This window comes from Lissotriton helveticus, chromosome 3_1 (genome assembly GCF_964261635.1).
Source record: "Lissotriton helveticus chromosome 3_1, aLisHel1.1, whole genome shotgun sequence".
NCBI classification, from domain to species: Eukaryota; Metazoa; Chordata; class Amphibia; order Caudata; family Salamandridae; genus Lissotriton; species Lissotriton helveticus.
Window position 1 is genome coordinate 939,931,178 of NC_136061.1, and position 19,315 is coordinate 939,950,492.

The following is a 19,315-nucleotide window of genomic DNA, read 5'->3' on the forward strand; positions in this document are numbered from 1 at the left end:
GCTGGGATAGCCATGTCGAACCGGAAAGGGAACCGCAACATCTCGGAGATGCTGGTCAAGGGACCCCCCAAGCCCGATAAAAGCCCAGACAAACCGGCGCCGAGGCCCGCCCCCGGGGGGAAAGATCTACCAGAGGGTGAGGCGCCAGCGACCAAGGCGTTCATGGAATCCCTCTTCGCCTCCCTAAAAGACGATATTCAAACTTTCCGGCAGGAAATGACCGGGGAGCACAAGGAACTCCGGCGGGACGTCGACGAACTGGGGGAGAGAGTGGCGGCCAATGAGCTCTCGGGCCAGGCCCGTAGTGAGGAAATAGAACTCCTTCGGCAGGAGATCGTCCGTCTTCATGATCAGCAGATGGATCTCCAGACCCACGCGGAGGATCTGGAGAATCGCTCCAGACGCAATAACATTCGAGTCCGGAATGTGCCGCTCAAGGCGGAGGGGGAAGACATGGCGGGATACCTGCAGGCACTCTTCCGGATGGTGCTGGGGGAAGGAGAGGACTTCGCGGTTCGGATCGACAGAGCCCACCGTGTGGGCCCGGCCCGCCGGACCCAGGGCCCCCCACCGGACATTTTGGCCTTTCTGCCGGACTATCCCTTGAAGGAGCGCATCCTGAGAGAGGCTCGTCACAAGCAACCCCTCCGCTTCCACGATCACAATGTGGAACTTTTTCAGGACTTGGCTGCGACCACCCTACAAAAGCGGAGGGCCTTTAGGGTTGCCACTACTTTCCTGCGTAAAGAGGGGGTCCCGTATTCCTGGGGACACCCGTTTCGCCTGGTCTTTAAGTGGAAGGGCGCCCTCCACCAGCTGCGTTCCCTACGAGACACGTGTGAGGTGCTAGGCATCCCCTATGAGGACCCACAACAGGACGACATGGCGGACCGGCAGTCCTCTGGGGCCGGGACGGGCTCCCCCGGGAGGTCGAGGGACGGATGGCAGACAGTGCGGCGGGACAGGCAGCGGAAGAAGCCTCTCAAGCACGATCCGGACACGGTGGCCTTGGAACAGGCTGCAGCAATCCAGGAAGTATCCAAAGACACAGGCGCAGCCCCCTAAATGGATTTTGGTGAAGGTCGACATCAGATAAGTTTTGGCTCCTGGATGGGGGGGGTCGGGGGGCCATGAGCCGCCACTGCCACACACCCACTCATTGACTCATTTACCGCAGGCCTAGACTGTCTCATGATTGGCCTGGGACAATGTTCACCAGTTGGGGGGGGAGGGGTGCAGGGGACTGTTTGGGGGGGGAGTTGGGGCTTGGGAGGAGGGGAGGGGGGGAGCTCGGTGTGCTCACTATCGAGTGGTGTTTGGTACCAGGGGTTGGGCTGGTTGGAGGTCTAGGGCAAGGCAGAAGGGACGCATGCGTACGCATGGCTGCTGACAGCATACGTATCCTCTCACTTAATGTCAAGGGACTCAATAACCCCATCAAAAGAAGGGCAGTCATCTCCTTCCTTGAGCGCTCGGAGGCTGAACTATGTCTGTTACAGGAAACGCACCTGTTGGCGAAAGATTGGCACCGCATGAAAGCTAGGGCCTTCCCCCACCAATTCTACTCCGCGACTGGCGAAAAGAAAGCGGGTGTCGCTATACTTGTGGCCAGACACTTCAAAGGGCGGGTTGGGGATAAGGTGGCCGAAATCAGGGGCAGGCTCCTAGCACACACGATACATGTGGGTACCTCCTCCTTCACGCTGGGCTCCATTTATGCACCCAACACCAAACAAGAGGTTTTCTTGAAAGGTGCGCTGTCTGAAGCGCTCTCGGGAGATCTGCGACTGGTACTAGTGGGAGGGGACTTGAACCTGGTCATGGACAATGAGAAGGATAGGTCTGGGAAGAGGTTTGGGGACTCCGGAGCGCTGTCAGTGACAGGGAAGCAGTGGTTAAGGGACAGGGGGCTCACTGACATCTGGCGGGACATACATCATACTGCCCCGGGATACACCTTCTACTCTCATGTGCACCACACGTATGCCAGACTAGACCACTTCCTGGGCTCGGATGACATACTTCCCATGGTTCGGGACATTGACATTACGCCGGCGGCACTTTCAGATCACGATGCGGTGACCCTCCAACTGGCCGTCCCACGTGCCCCTCCACATAGGGGCAAGTGGCGACTCAGGGAAAATATACTGGCACGCAAGGGAGTTGTGCAGCAACTGTCCCAAAGCATCACCACTTATCTAGATCAGAACGACACGGGAGAAGTAACCCAGGCGACACTGTGGGGGGCGCTGAAGGCGGTCATTAGGGGCGAAATCATGGCGATCGCCGCGGCGGAAAATAAGGAGCGAAAGGATCGGAGACGGGACCTGGAGACGCAGGTGCTAGATCTGGAGCGGGTCCACAGCCGGACGGGTGCCCCCCGGATTTGGCGCAAGCTGAAAGCGGTCAGGGCGCAACTGGCGAGTCTGGACCTGGACAGGGCGGAATATGCGGCACTCCGCCTCCGCCACACGTATTATGTGGGGGGAGACAAGACGGGCCGCCTGCTGGCCAGCAAACTCAAGGCCAAAACCGTCCGCTCGCAGATCCCTGTGATTCGCGGGGACGATGGTGGCGAGGTCCGAGAGGATGACCACATAGCGGAGGCATTCCGGACTTTCTATGAGCGGCTGTATGCCGCCGATCACACTGTGGGAGAGGAGGAGGGGAAGACCTACCTGGAGTCTATGGAGGTCACTGCCCTTAACGATGTGAACTCCGCAGCGCTAGATGCTCCCTTCCGCCTGGAGGAGGTCATAGCGGCCATTGCCCGTCTTAAGCCCTTGAAGGCTCCGGGCCCAGACGGCTTCTCCGCGGGCTTTTATAAAACCTTCTGCCCCCTCCTGGCGCCTGTCCTTACAAAGCTATTCAACTCATTCGAGGGCCAGGGCTCCATCCCGAGGGAGATGTTGGAGGCAGAAGTCGTGGTCCTTCCAAAACCGGGCAAAGACCCCTCACGCTGCGCGGCGTATAGGCCGATTTCGCTCCTCAACGTGGACCTTAAGCTCTTCACAGGCATCCTGGCCTCCCGGCTGGGCCCGTGCCTGCCGGGCGTTATCGACCCTGACCAAGCGGGCTTCGTCCCCTCCAGGCAATGCGCGGATAACACAAAGCGCATTATGCATGTCATAGACAAAGCATACGCCAACGCCTCGGACGCAGCACTGCTCTCGGTGGACGCCGAGAAGGCGTTCGACAGGGTGGACTGGAGGTTCCTGGAACAGACGCTGGTCAAATTCGGAGTGGGTCCGCGATTCCGCTCCTGGGTGGCGGGATGCTACGCGTCCCCGAAGGCGACCATCAAAGTCAACGGGGTCAGCTCTAAGCCGTTCGACATCCGGAGAGGCACGCGGCAGGGCTGCCCACTCTCGCTGCTCCTGTTCGCCCTTTATATCGAGCCATTTGCCCAGCGGGTTCGGGACAACCGAGCCATAGCCGGGATCAAGTTTGGAGGAGTGGAGCAAACCATCAGCCTCTACGCGGACGACATTCTGGTGGCGGTGGATAACCCTCGGGTCTCTCTGCCGGCCTTCCTATCGGAAATGACCGCGTTTGGGGCAGTGTCGGGCTTCAAAATGAATGTCCAGAAGTCCGTCGTCCTGCCGCTAGGTAGCAACACCCGACCAGCTAACAGGGCTTCGTTGCACATAGGGGGGCTTGAGGTCAGCACCACCGTGCAGTACCTGGGGATAGACCTGACGCCGGCAACCGTTCAAACGGTCGACCTTAACTATACCAAGCTGCTGTCGCGAGTCCAGGGGGACATTGCGAGGTGGAAGCAACAGCCGCTTTCGTGGCTGGGCCGGGTGGCGGCCATAAAAATGTCCCTGTTGCCCAAGATCCTTTATGTATTCCAGACCATCCCGGTCACTCCCCCATTGGGGATGCTGAAGAAACTACAGGATGCCCTACATCACTATGTATGGGCGAATAAAAGGTCCAGACTGCGACGCGACCTGGCCACAAGGACGACAGCGGAGGGGGGTCTGGGGGTTCCGGACCTCAAGCGCTACTTCCAAGCGGCTCAGCTTAGATTCCTACTGGAGTGGTCCCGACCGACTTCGGAGAAGCACTGGTTGTTCCAGGACAGGGCCATGGGGGGCATGCCCCTCTGGAAGGTTCCCTACCTGGCGCGCCCAGACAGACCACCGTACCTCAAAAGATCCCCTATCACCAGGACCCTTTTGCAAGTGTGGGATGCTACCGCGGTCCCAAGGGGCCTGACGACCTTTCCCTCCCCCATGACGCCTCTGCTGGACAATCCGGCGTTCCCCCCTGGCAGCCCCACGAGCTCATTCCCACAGTGGCGACAATCCGAGTGTCGCTCAGCGGGCCACCTCTTCGATACGGAGGGCTTCATGACATGGGACGCCGTGACAGCACACTATTCACTGGATAAGCCACTCCGCTACCAGTACTTCCAGCTTAGGCACTGGCTGACGCACGCCGATGTGGCGCCTTTGGTTGGACGCCCCCTCACCCCCTATGAGCGTTGGATAGTGACCAAGACATCGGACACAAGGTCCATCACGGAATTATATCAGATGCTGTCCCCTCCCCCCCCTTCGGAGAAATCTGCTGGGCAGAGGCGCTGGGAGAGGGAACTGGGGCGCGCTCTTTCAGCTAAAGAATGGCGAGACGTATACCACCGGGCTCATCATACGGCCAGGAATACCGCTAGCAGGGAGGCGGCGGTCAAGATCGCCTACTACTGGCACTTGACCCCTGAGCGTCTACACCAGGGGAATCCGAGCAAAGACCCTAAATGTTGGAGAGGGTGCGGGCACACGGGGACCATGCTACACATCCTGTGGGACTGCACCGAGGTACAGGAATATTGGACAGCGGTACTCAAGGACATAGACACTCACTTTGACACCGACATTCCACGATTCCCAGCTTATGCTGTTCTCGGACTGCCGAACGACCTGACGTTCCCCCTCAAATCTATGAGGGGAAAACAGATGGGACTGGCAATGGGGGCAGCGACGCAGCACATCTTGTCACTCTGGGGGTCCACTAGGCAGCCCACACACACGGGGTGGTTACATCGGTTATGGTACATCATGGGGATGGAAAGGATACAAGCCTCGCTTACTCAGTCCTCCGAAACCTTCAGGGCAACCTGGCGTCCACTCATCTCTCTACTTTCCCAGGAATTTACGGAGCTCACATGCCCGAGGTATCTCCGGGTCCTGAAATTGGCGGAGGGGTTTAGAGATGAAACGACCAGAGCGGAACACAAAGTCTAGCCTCTACACAGTACAACCAACATAGGCGCTACAAGGAACACACCGGGCGGGAGGGTGGGGGGGCTTGGGGGTAGTTGAAGGGGTGGGATACAGTTGGGGTGGGGTGGGAGGGAGGGCCTGTTTGGGAGTTGGGTGAAAAGAGTTCGGATGGCCGCAGGGGGGCGTGCCCCTCCGCCAAGCAAGCATACTCGGGCGCCCGGACTTGCCTCACCTCATGGACACTCAGAGGGGTGCGCTGCTGGGTCGGGGACGGGCGCCATGACATCGCTTTTTGTTTCTTCATATATTGTATGTATCACATTGCTTTGTGGAACTCAATAAAAATATATTTGATCAAAAAAAAAAAAAACTGGCCTGATTTAGGAATGTGTGACACTTTTTCAGCTCTCTGGTTTGCTAACGGGGGCACTTTTATTTTGGTGCCTGGGCCTATTGTTCCAGTTCGGGTTGAAAAACGTTCTATTTCTACAAAGGTTAATAAAATGAGTACCAGTGATTGGGGTAAGAGTATAACCTCAGTCCATCTAGTGTTCGGTGAGCTGTTGCTGTGTGAAAGATCACTAGTTATCACCAGATAACCCACAGTGTGCTGGGTCTGTCAGAAGGATCATTGAATGTGAGAGGGAATGCAGGATTGCCCAGACACTAGTGTGCAGCCCTTTGCACTCTGCACTATTGTTCTCCTGACGCATCATTCGTTATAGTACGCATTGGGAGAAATGTGGTCTAATTAAAAGGAATGCTTTTTGGGTAAAGCCGAAACCTGGTGCTCCAGTCCCATAGTAGACATGCGGCCTAAAGGCATGCGCCCTGCCTGCAGGGCTAAGGCCCAGCGCAGCCAATGATCTCCTTGTGCCTCAACTCAGCTGAGAAACATGTCGGAGAACGGGTCCCATGGCGCATCTCAAACCATCTGAGAGGCGCACGGGGTAAAGTAAAATAAAGGTTGTGAGATAACTCTCGAGGCGGGGGCCAGAGGATTGTGCCTGAGGCCACAGGGTAAACTTAAACAAATCCCCTAAAAGACACAGAATGGAAACAAACAAACCAAGGTACTAATAAGGAAAAACCAAATAAGAAGTTAAAATACAGTTTAAATAGGTAAGATAAGCAGTGAGCAAAGAGATACTTCGCTGTGTGGAGCCGCATTTAAAAGAGGCAGATTGTACTGTGTGCTTGCCTATTATGTGCCAGGAGTATTCTGTTTAGTTATAGTTTTCTTTGTGATGTAATACTTCAAAGTGGCTGTGTGGAGTTGCATTAAAGGAATAATGCATAATGGTAGCCTCCCGTCTTGTAATGAAATTGCCCAGACACCAGTGTATAGCCCTTTCCACTCTGCACTGAAAATTAAGTGATCAGCTTGTAGTGAGTGGACCAGGTAGAAAGAACTGCCAGTAAAAGATGCCGCCCATGCTTCTGCACTTGAGATAACAGCCTCTTGAGACTCCTGCTCTATGCCACAAACGTGCTCTATCAGAGTTTGTCAGGCGGGCATCGCCCTTTAGTTTGGGGGAGATGTTCGAATTGGAGTCTTTTTCCCACCCTTTTGGCATCTCCCTCCTTGCACCATTTTCATGCGAGGAATACACAGGCAGGTTGTCACCAAGAGCTAGCCTGCCTCCTCATGAGGTAGTGAGGACCAAATGGGTGAATCTGCCTGCTTCCTCCATGAGAGTTGTTTTATGGCACTGTGCCCTAAGAAGTTTGTCAGCCTCCTCTTCGACATACGTAGGCTTTATAACCAGCATGAGCAGGCTTAGCAACAAAATAAATAGAAAGCTCTTTCGCCCATCACATGACTTTAAAGTGTAAAGCCAGAGAGAAAAATCCATTTGCCATGGCCTGGGACTGAGTCTAACCTCTCAGAAAGTCACATTGACAGCCATACTTGTGTCTCCCTGGTGCAGGTGCGTGCACAAAGCAAGAGATACTACAGTGAGGTGGAAGGAACGACTAGCTTCCAGTGAATCAGAATAGGTACACACTGTAGATAAACCACTATATACGAATGTGTAGCACCACAATGATTTAAAGGCACAGCAAATGCACAGTGGAAGTGCTCCTCATATGCCTCATCTCTCCAGTCTCCCACCCTACTTTTCTTACGCTCTTATCTCCTCACCACCAGATGTCAACTGACTTGAGCGTTGTTGGTGCTCTGAAGTGTATTGTGAATGCTGAGCGCACGTGTAGCCAGACAGCTGTAGAACTCCCACATCCAGGATGCTTGCCTCCGAGAAACAAGGTGGCAGACGGGCGGGAGTGTGTAGAGTGAGGGACTTTGAAAACAGTTGACCTTGTGGATTGATTTCTCTGCTTTGTCTGGCAACTTTGGCTAACTGTGTCTCTTCTTCTCTGTTATTTCTCTTCACAAGTCTATTGTCTCCATGTCTCTCTTTCTTTATGTCTCTCTCTTGCCACCTCTCTCTTGTTCCGTGTCTCTGTTTCTTTTGGGCTCCATGTTCTGACCCGTCATTGTATCTTTACTTTCATTCTTATATTTCTGCTTCATCCTCATTTTCTCCCTCCATCTCCCATCTAATTGTTTTATTTGTATTGCCTCTTTTTTCATTTCTGTACGTATTTCTATGTTTCTGTCTCTTTGTGGATGTCTCTGGCCTTTGTTCTCATCGTTGTAATGCACTCTCATCTCTTCTTCTTCCCTTTATCACAAATTCCTGTCTGTTCCTTCATCTTTACTATCTCTCCCTCTTTCTTTCTTGTTTCCTGCTCCCTCGGCTTCCTCAGTAGATCGGAGTCCCCCCTCTCCTCTCTCTGCTCTTCTGTATCGTCCCAGGGAAGTCGATACACATCACTTATGAGCCTGAGTGGCCAAGCCTGGCTGCCGATCTGTCTTCTTCCTCTTCCTCACGCCAGGTATTCATGTCAAATTTTGGGTGGTGGGAGTTCTTGTGTACGTGAATGTACAAAAACTTGTAATTACAATGTTTTTATCTATGATTACATGATTATATTTTTATTTGCCTTTTGCTATGATGCAATGTTCCTACTTGCTAGTCGGAGTGATGGAGTGTTCATTTTTGCTTATTAATGTGATGAATTATCCCAGTTTCTTCCTAGATGGGTTGGAGTATTCTGATTGTTCTGTGGTGCTGCAGTGTTCTCTGCATTTGTGTGTGTAGTGTTGTTGTTTCCTCTTTCATGTGGTGAAGCAACCATTTCCGTTTGACGCAGTGGATTGTACATTTCTGTTTGCTGTATGCTCTTTTTTATTTATCGGTATTGGTGATGGTATTCCTCATCCTTTGGTATGGTGGAGTGTTCTCTTCTTTTTGTTTCGAGGTATCCTTTTCTGAAATATTCCTAGTTCTTCGGTATGGAGGAGTCTTGTTTGCTCTTCGGTATGGTGTAGCATTGCTTAGTCGTTAATGTGGTAGAGTGCCTCCTCCATCATGTTGCAGAGTTTCCTTTAGTGATTTGATTGGTGGAGCGCTGCTTGGCTGCTGTTTGGTGCGGTGAAGTGTTCTTGCTCTTTGCTGTGCAGAAATGTTAGTTGCCCTCTAATGTGGTGGAGTTTTATTTACCGCTGGTAGGGTTTTTCCCTTGGAGACTCTGGAGTGGAGAAGTGTTTTTTGCACTTTGTGTGCGGTGGAATGTTCTTCTCTGGCTGTTCATTGGAGCTGATGAGGTTTCTTTGTTGTTGTGGAGTGTTCTTTGCTCACTTATGTATTGAAGTGTTCAACTCTTTATATTTGTTACGTTTTCTAGAATTTTGCAAAACAACAATATGATTTCAATATATTGATGCTTGTGGTAACAAATACACCTTGAAACAATTTATACTGGAGCTAATCATTTAATGAGTGAATAATTCAGATGACGACTCCACTCTTCTATTCAATAACCAACATATTGTTGACATATGTTGACATAAGAGAATAAATGACACACAATTTCCCCACAAATCGACCAGATTCAGCTGGAAGGTGTTATGTCTGTCGCCTAGAGTATTTGTCTTTGTATTCGGCATATACATCTAAAATGTTTGTCAGCGGCACGTTGTTGACTATATTTCATTTAGATTTCCATTTCCATTTAGGTAGCCTGATTTATTTGCTGAGCATTAAACTCTTAACCACCCAATGTTGTTTCTTTGAAATGTGCGGGCTCATCTCTGCCATTAAATACAATTACGTGTCATTAAGCTTATCTTGGGATTCTTGCTGTGTGCACTTTTATTTCCTGCACTCAGCAGCCTTCGAGCATTTTACAGAGCAATGTGTTACTCAGACTGCATTTCAAGGACAAATTGTTTTTTTATCTGCAGTTTAAATTTTTTAGTCACACCACGTTAAGATTTCTCTTGAATGTGAACACATGCTTAATTTTAAAAGGTATGAACAGGAGCTACAGGGAAAGGGAGGTTGCGAATCCCCAGGCCAGCATGACCGGGGTTTTGCTTCCTTTGGCCTGGTAACACTGTCTAAGGAGTGTGGTATTCAAAGCAAGGTGGTCAATAAATATGGAAAATACTTTCATATTCATCTGTTTTTACTTATTTGCTTTTCTGTTCATATCTGGTGTTAGCCAAGATCTTTTGATTTTTCTAAAATTAAATCAATAATATACTTATTTGTAGGGGCTTGCAGCCAACTCAATTCATCCATTGGTCCGTTGTTGTGTCATTCACATTTTTCTCCCACCCTTTAGAGCATACAGTATTGGGCAGTTGGTCAGCCCACAAAAGCCATTGGTACCTATACTTTGAGTGCTGGCATTCTACCCTTTTACTAGGAGCCCATTCACACATAAAGTCGTTCCCTTCAGTCCCAGAGACTACCATGGGAATATGTGCTTTTTGAAACGAAAAAAATATATTTGACTTTTGCCAATTTTATTTCTAGATGAACGAGAGCTTGGGAGCTGCCCTCAACAATACAGTTTTGCAAAAACCATGACAAAAACAAAACAAGCACTGACAAAGTCAAAAGATTGGCAGCCATCACCAGGGCTATTGGCTTTGCCAGTCCGTTTCTTTTTTTGTTTTGACCTCTGTAATTCTAAGACTCTTGTCTTCATTTCCCTTTCTTTTTTTGCCAATAAATAAACAAAACAAAGTGATAGTGTAATATAAGTGGAAAACAATACATCAGTAAATGACCCTTGTCTCCATTTTCAGATTTCATAAACTTTGACACAAATATCCTGCAATTTGTAGGCCCTCACGTTTTCTTTATATTTAAAATGTTTGGTGCTAGGGAACCAGTCTGTCTTTATTACGTCCTTGCTGATGTGCCCAAGGACATCCTTGTGGTCTCTTTTATAATCGTATATATCTGTAATCCCACGCCTAATGAAAGGTCCTCAGCAGGAAGAACCAAACCTTGGTGGTTGCCTTGGCATTCTCTCCCCACCGCTTGTCTTTTCCTATGCATCTTGTTTGCACTTTGGAAATGATGGTGTGATGTTACAGCACACATTTTATATTTTATCACGGCAAAAAGACACGATGCTTACATTGCATGAGTGAATAATCTGGTAGTAATTAACAAGTTTCTCCACTGTATTGGGATGCTGTCACCCTCAGTGGCCTTCCTAAAAATGCCAAAGAAGATATTTAGACATCTTCCCTTTGTGTCAAGGTGGAGGAGCCTCACCTCACTGCTTTTTGGAGTGAAATAAAGGAAAAATAAAATTATAACTTGCGTTATTATCATTTTATTTTGTCCTGCTTCGGCAGCTTTGCAGGGCAGGGCGATGCTGCTCTAACTACAGGAGCAGGGGGAGTGGTGAGCACACTGTGTAAGTACGCATGAATTTTTGGCTGGCCGTCTTGGGCCGTCCAAGCATTAATGCGCACTTTGCATGTTCTCCACGCAGGCTGCATTGCAGCCTGCGTGAAGAACATGCCCAGGCTCCCAGTCAGCATCTGAGCACCAAACCACGGCACTCAGACTAATCGCAACACTGCATTGCAGCGTTGCGATTGGGTATGGGAAGCCTGGGTGTGCTTCCTGTTCCGATCAGAGCGAGGCGCAATTGAGAGACGCGGCGAGAATGTACATTTGTTGCTTTTTCCGTTTACACCCGCTTCCCCCCTGCATCGGCCCCTTCCCGCCTGTGCCCCCTCTTGATCTGTGCCGGCTGCCACTGATACTTCTTTATGATTTTTTCTCACACAGTCTGGGGGACTAATTGATTTTTGGATCTTGGAGAATTAATTTGTCATACATTCATCGGACATTATTATGTTAACTATTATAGATTTTTGTCTGGTGACTGCGAATGAGGCAGGAAAAGGTCTAGGGACACATGTATCAAAAAATCATTTTGTGATTACCAAATAGCGATTTTAACCGAATCGCTATTTGGTAATCACAAAATTCTAAGTATATAAGGAATCACCAAAGATTTAGCAATTCCTTAATATTACCAGATATTGATTCGATACATAGGTAATCGCTATTCGCTAATACAACTCCATTCATTCCTATGGGCCTAAATGCCCATGGATGCAAACGGTTTTGCATTAGCTAATTTGCAATTGCCTAACTGGTAATCGCAAATTAGGTAATGCAAAGCCAAGGGTGCCCCGGGGCCTCAGGCCCCCTGAAGCACCACAAACAGTAAATTTGCATATGTAAAGCACACACATGCCCGACGGGCATGTGTGCGCTACAGGGCACTTTAAAAAATGTAATTTTCAAAATCTGGACATGGTTGCCATCGCCTTGAAGTCAATGGTAATGGGATTTTCCTAAATGCAGTTTACATTTATAAAATGCTAGGTACATTTACTAATGGAATCACAAATTGTGAGTCCCTATTTGTATTCAGAATTTTAGGTAATCACTATGTTTGTGAGTACATATAATTGCGACTACAAACCCTTTCATACATCTTGAAAGGCTATTTTGCATTTGCAAATGGCCGAAATTACTGATTCGCACCTTTTGCGAATGCAAAATTGTTTTTGATACATGTGGCCCCTACTGTGTTGTGATAAAGTGCTTGTCCTTTTCTTTTGAGCTGCAGAGTGCTCTGTGCTCTTTGATGTGGTGGAGAGATCTTACCTTCTCGGTGGTTGAGTGGACTATTTCAGCTTTTTGTTGTGGCTCAATGCTCTTCCCTGTTCTTTGTTTTATTTAAGTGTCCTGTGCTCGCTGGCCTTGGTAGATTGATTTCTGCTCTTTGAAATGGTGGTGTGTTCTCTGTTCTTTTTGTTTGAAGAGGTGCTCGGAGCTCAAATCTTCCACGCTCTTTAATCGCCTGGAGTATATGGTGCTGTGTTTTTTGATGAAGTTCTCTCTTTGGTGGGATAAAAAAACCCTGTCCTGGTAAAGTGGAGACTGAGTGTGTAAAAATCACTTGTTCTCTGTGTGCCTTTATGCTGTTCTTTGCTTTATTTTTGTGTATATTTGTATTTCTTTCTAATTTATAACCTAAAAGGAGGTTTTGCTGAAGCGTTCTGTAAGTGGAAAAAGTCTATTCTTTCCGCTGAGTGATCTATATTGACAGTCAGCGCTCTGCTGAGTTTCGAGCTTAGAAATACTTTTATACACTTCCGTTTTGCATGTGCACTAACTATGCTTCATGAAAAGAGCTAACCTTTGCAATGGGGAACCTCCCTGACCACAGAGAAGAAAAACACTTTCCAAGTTTAAATGAGTGCATGTGCACACAAAGGCTGAGCCTACCCAATACTTTCAACAGATCCACTGTGCATCGCATACTCACACACGCACAAACACAAACATATGCGTCCGCACAGGCACACATACCCACGCACATCATATATATTTACTGCATTCATACACACCATGTATACATTAACCATGCACTTCATTTCCCATGTGCATCAATCCTGCCAACATTTCTTGGGCTGTGAAGGACCCTCTTACTATGCTATGAGATGACTGGTTCCTGTTATTGACACTTACTTGAAAGAGATATATCACTGCCTGGGACTGTACTCGTATTCTCATTTCGTTTCCTCTGGGGTGGTGGCGTCATTTACAGCCAGGTAGTCTAGTAGCGGCCCCACATCCTGTGGAAGAACTTATGAGCGTCCCCATGATGATCTTCAGTGTTTGGAAATGATTGATTTTGTGGTTACATTTGCTGTAAAGATTTACAAACGAATCACTTCTCCGTGTCCGGTGTCTCCCTGCTTCTCCCTTAACTCTTGCTGTTCTGCTTCTCACTTTTCATTTCTTACACCCTCTTCCTTGCTTTTATTTCGTCCTTCTTTTTTCTTTTTTTATCACCTATCTCGTCTCACTTGCAACCTCATTTTCACATTTCTCTCTCTCTTTGGATCCTCTTGCTCTCCTTTCTCCATCACTCTCTGCTGTCCTCCTGATGCATCTTTGCAGGTAGACACCCTTCTGTTTGCAGAGTTCGAGGCCTGGAGGGACTCCCCAACGTTGGACCACTCTTGCACATTTCTGCAGAGGATTTACCATGAAGATATTGAACCCTGTCTGGATTTTGCCAAACAGGAGGTAAGCACTCTGCCTTTGGACTTTGGTTGTATTCTTTTCTGGAACTGGACTATTTTTTTCTGGAACTGGACTTTTTCTGTGTTCCCCGTGACATTATTCTTTAGTTACATTCCACCTCGGTCATTGGGGTTTTGCTGGATTCCTCCTCTGCCACTGGCTCAATTTGCCTTTGGACTATGCACGTTAGCTCATTTCCTCTCTGACACTGGTTGTCGACTTCATTGTGGCCATTGAACTTTGGTTCCCACTTTGTGGTACTACTTTGGCTGTATTATTTTCTGACAAGGTGTATGGTCTGTGTTTTACCATGGATAGCAGGCATTAATTGGACTCCACAGTGGGCAATAAGCATTCAGTCAGTGCACCTTTGCCGTTAGCATGAACAATCAGATTTGCCTTTCTCCCCATTTTGACCAAGGGCTTCTTCATGTAGAGTATCCTTTTTGTCAGGAGGCTGCAGCACTACTACTGCTCAGTGATGTTGGAAGGAAGGTGGGGGATCCTAGAGTATTGGGCGCATAGCACCGGTCTCAAGAACTATGCGCACCCACTGCCCTCACTCAATCAGCTGCGAGGATGGAGGACAAGCTCGCCCATAATGTGCAATGGGGCCGCATCAGGGAGCAGAGCCTAGGGAAAATTGTTCTGCCGGACCATACTTCTGACAGCGCTGCTTGTGTGTGATGGAAGCTTGCACGGTTGATGATGCTGCCTGTGGGGTTCTCTGTTTTTTGGGAAATATGTGCACTTTTTGCAAATGCTGCACTGTGCACGTTTGTTAGTGAAGACTGGTAGAAGTATTTCACTGCGCAAAACTCAAAATGATTGGCTTTGTCACTGTTTATTGTTTTTCTTGTCATCATAAGCTCTCAGAACTGGTGAAGTCTGCTGTTGAGAAGAACACTCTGACTGTGGAGCCAGTAGCATTGCAGAGTCTGCCGCTGGTTAAGGCATCTGCAGTAGAATGCGGAGGACCCAAGTAAGGAACTTTTTGCTTTACTCCAACACAGCCTTCCTGCCCTACACTTTTGTATCTAAGGTGCTGCAACTTCCCATAGATTGCATTCTTTTTTTTTACTATCACTGCTTCTTTGTGTGAAGATAGAGGAGGCCCTGTTTATTCAGAGTTTACATTCCATTTTCTTGTCTATGTTGTCTGAGTACATTGCCCCTAAGATGGGTTTTCTTTCTTGCTTTCTGAGGTGGTCTTTCACTTGCAGGTTACCAAGTGGGTCTGGTTAATTTTTCATGATCTGTCTTTTTAGCCCTCTCTCCTTCTCTCTCGCTCTTTCTTTCTCTATCACACAAACCCACGCACTTTCTCTTTATCTCTTTTCTCTCCCGTTCTCTTTCTTCCCTTATCACTCACTCTCTCTTTTCTGTTGTTTTCTTTTGTGTCTCTCTATCTCTTTAGGTCCAAGTCTACCAGACAGCACAGCTGTCTGGTTTGCTAACATTATCTTGGGGACATTCGGAAAGTTTCCCGGGGAACCCATTCCACCCTTTGCTTACCATTGACTTTGTAACTCACATTTGCTTGCTTTCTATTTGTTGGCTATATTTGGTTTAGGCTTTCCATCTTGAGTTAGTCCCTTCCCAAACCGCATTTACTGTATTCTTCCACCAGTACTAAATTTCTGTATGGAGGCCTTTAAATCTGTTTATCTTGTCACATTTGCTGTGCATTTAAAGACAGAGGTCAGATGTATGGCTCTGTCTTCAGGGAGCTTCGTGTTTATTTTTCTTTCTCTGACTTTAAGTGAGCTGGCTACTCGGGGTGTGCTTTAGAATGACATTTTCTTTTCGTGCACAAAACAACATTTAATTGTCTGTAAACGAACTGGAGATATTTCAGAATATGGAAAGCACAAATGAAGCACAGTTTTTGGTAGTTCTAAAGTGTGATGGAAACAAATATTTGAATATGATCGAAACAAATCAGTACATTAAGTGATGACATTTCCACACATTATCGTTTGTGCGCTGTATACTTTTATCAGTAAAACTGTAGGTCTGTGCAAATGTATTGGTTATTTCAATTGAAGATGTTTCGTCTGTAATGTCAGTGTGCTACTACACAATGTATACTTCACTTTACCCCCACTCCACTCTACTCAGCAGCACTCCATCCCACTGTACTCTGCACCACTCCACACTACACCACACCACTCCACTCCACACTGCAACACTGCACTCTGCTCTGCACCACTCCACTGTACGTCACTTCACTCTGCACCTCTCTCTCTAATCTACTTTACTCTATGCCAGTGCATTCTACCCCACCACTGTGCTCTTCGCCACTTCACTCTTCACCAATACACTGTATGCCACTCTAATCTACTCTGCACCACTGCACTCTACAACACTTCACTCTACTCTGAAACAATCTACTTCATGTCATAGCACTCTATGCCACTCTATTCCACTTTGCGCCACTGCAATATACAATGCGCCCCTCCACTCCACTCTACCCCACTGCACTGTATGATGCTGCAATTGATGCTGTTGCATTCTTTACCACTTTACTTGAAATAAATATACTCTATGCCACTGCACTCTCTATGCCAAGGCTACTCTGCACCATTGCACTGTATGCCGCTATACTCTTCAACACTCTTCTCTCTACCACTTTACACTGCACCACTTACTGCCACTGCACTCTACACTCAGACTCTCTACACCACTCTACTCTACACCACTATACTGTACAACACTCTATTCTGCAACACTGCACTCTTTGCCACTGAACTCTACACAACTCTACTCTGCGCCATTGGACTCGATGCCAATGCACTCCACTCTGCACCACTCTAGTCTACACCATTCTACTGCACTCTACTCCAATGCACTCATCGCCCATGCACTCTGCTCCAATACCCTTTATGCCAATCTACTCTATGCCACTCTAATCTACTGTGCACCACTTCACTCTACACCTTTCTACTTTGTACCACTGTACTCTGTGGTAGTGCATTCTACTGCATTCTACTATGCACCTCTGCTCTTTGACACTGCACCTCTCTAATCTACACCTCTGCACTCTACGACACTCTTCTACGCATAACTGCACCCTCTGCCACTGAAGTCAACGCCCCTCTACTCTGCACCATTGCACTCTACTCTGCACCACTCAGCTCTGCGCCACTCTACTCAACTCTGCGCCAATGCACTCTATACCCTTACACTCTACGCCACTCTACTCTGCATCACTCTACTCTACGCCACTCTAATCTATTCTGGACCTCTGCACTCTATGCCATTGCACTCTACATGACTATACTCTTTGTCACCTCACTCTAGTCCACTCTACGACACTCCACAATACTCCACTTTATGATTCTCTACTCCATTAAACTCTGCTGCACTCAATGCCACTGCACACTCCCTGACTGTACTTTACGTCACCTCACTCTAGTCCACTCTACAACACTCCACAATACTCCGCTCTATGATTCTCTACTCCATTAAACTCTGCTGCACTCTATGCCACTCCACTTTACAACACTCTTTGCACTCTACCCCCTTACCCCACTCTACAACGCTCTATGCAATTCCTTGTACACCACTCCATGCCACTTTACTACACTCTATTCTATGACAGACTACTCAACTCAACTCCACTCCACTGTTTCACTTTAGGCCACTAAGATGCATGCCACTTCACTCTGACACATAATGCCACTCCACTCTTCAACACTCTACTCCACTCTATGCCATCCCACAATCCTACACTACTGTACTCTATACCACTCCACTCTATGACAATCTACTCTGCGTCGCTCTACTCTACAACACTCTACTTCACTATATGCAGCACCCTCTACGCCACTCCACTGTGCTCTACACCACTCAATGACACCAGTCTATGCCACTCCATTCTACAACACTCTACTCCAGTCTGACATTCTGCTACACTGTACGCCACTCCACTCTACGCCCTACAACTCAACAACACTCTACTCCCTTCATGACACTCCAGAAAACTCTGCACCACTCTACTCTATGCCACTTCATGACTCTCCACTTTACTCCATGCCACTCAACTCTTACTCTACACAACTGTATGCCACTCCATGACCCTCTACGCCACTCCATAACACTCCACTCTATTCCACTTTATGATACACCTCTCCAGTCTCCTTTCCCCATCAACTTTTAGCTGTGTGGAACAGCAGCCATGCTGGTGTACAACTTGGCTAATACATAAAGACGAACCAATAGCTCTTGCATAGGCAATACATATTGGTTTTTGCCAAAGCTTGTTTTTGTTGGTCATCTTGCCTATTACCTTCTCTGACCCCCATCTCCCTTGTCAATTGGACACTTTTGCCGCAGTCTCCTCCAGCCCTAGTGTTTTCAAAAGCTGGAAGGACACTCTGCACTCAGGGGATTCCTATATTTCTTTACACATCAACATGTTCATATGCTCTGGCATTGATATGTTTGCCGCCTGAGGCTATTGTAGATTCACATACTGGGCATTATGCCACCATCTAGTGTTTGGGTCTGTGAAATGTTATAGGAAGGCATAAATAAAGCTGTTTGTAGCTTTGCTTACTCCTGCCATTGACTGTTCTCCACGGATGTCTGCAAGTTGTTTTGGAGTCACAAGATACTTCATGACTCCTCCCTTAGCCCACAATGCTCCAGGACAAAGTCTTTATCTTAGATTGATTTTTTGACCATCAGATTCGCACATTGAGGGGGTTGATGCAGCGTTCTCGAAGAAACTCTGATCAAATTGATAATCAGATCAATGGTTAGACCATCATCAAGTAATCAACCTCTGCTTGTCTCCGGGCCATGAGTAGTCAACCTGCTTGGTATGTAAGGCGTTCAAATGCAAAATACCCATCCGGTACTGACAGGAATGCTGCTGGATATACCAAAAGATGTAGTGTTGAGAATCACCCAAGATGCTGGTACTCGTTCAAACCGAGGACATCATTAGCTCCAAAGAGGAAATGCGTAGGCTCAGCCGGTGCAGGGTGAACCGAGACTAGTGGCTTTGTCCTCCAACGCCTCAGAAGCATAGGAAGAGAAACTCACATTATGCCTGCATTTCACAACGCTCACTTGAGGATTAACCCCAGGGTTCGACCTCAAAAGCGTCCTACTGTTGAGGCCAAGTAACGCTCCTGAGAGAGCAGGGCATCAAACCTTGTGGCACTGACCTTCTAACCCGGCTCGCGGCTCTAACACCTGAGAGACCCCATAGGCTTCAAAACCATTTGGTAAAGGGCACTGAATGTCAGCATCCATCAGTGCTGGTTCTACCAAAATCCTTGACAAAAATACATCCACAGAGCTGACATCCGCTTCAAAGTCAACTCTGAGATCTACCTTCAGATTGGCTCCAAAATAGGCCTTGATGCCGAAATCCGACTCCAGTGAAGTCCCATTCACCTTTGAGGCCCCTGGGTTGCCCGATATCAGACATCAAAAGATTTTCATTTATCCCTTCATTGGAAAAATCTTAGCATGACAATCCTCCCCCTCAGTCACATACACCTTACATAACCAAGAAGTAGAAACTCACCTTCGAGTAGCGAATTTTGGATGAGCTACAGTCCTTTCTGATTCCCAAGAAGGCTA

General features: G+C 47.9%; 1 protein-coding gene across 4 annotated transcripts in view; it reads left to right on the top strand.

Annotated features, from left to right (window-relative positions):
- RAB3IL1 (RAB3A interacting protein like 1) overlaps positions 1-19,315 on the top strand; it is a 308,069-nt gene that overhangs the window by 246,914 nt on the left and 41,840 nt on the right. For 3 of the 4 annotated variants that reach the window (XM_078681297.1, XM_078681298.1, XM_078681299.1), the window contains exons 7-8: positions 13,592-13,720; positions 14,587-14,699. In XM_078681297.1, the coding sequence (XP_078537423.1) occupies positions 13,592-13,720; positions 14,587-14,699 (242 nt within the window). Of the gene's footprint in view, positions 1-8,006; positions 8,133-13,591; positions 13,721-14,586; positions 14,700-19,315 lie in introns of all 4 variants that reach the window. The other variant, XM_078681296.1, reaches the window with a different exon arrangement.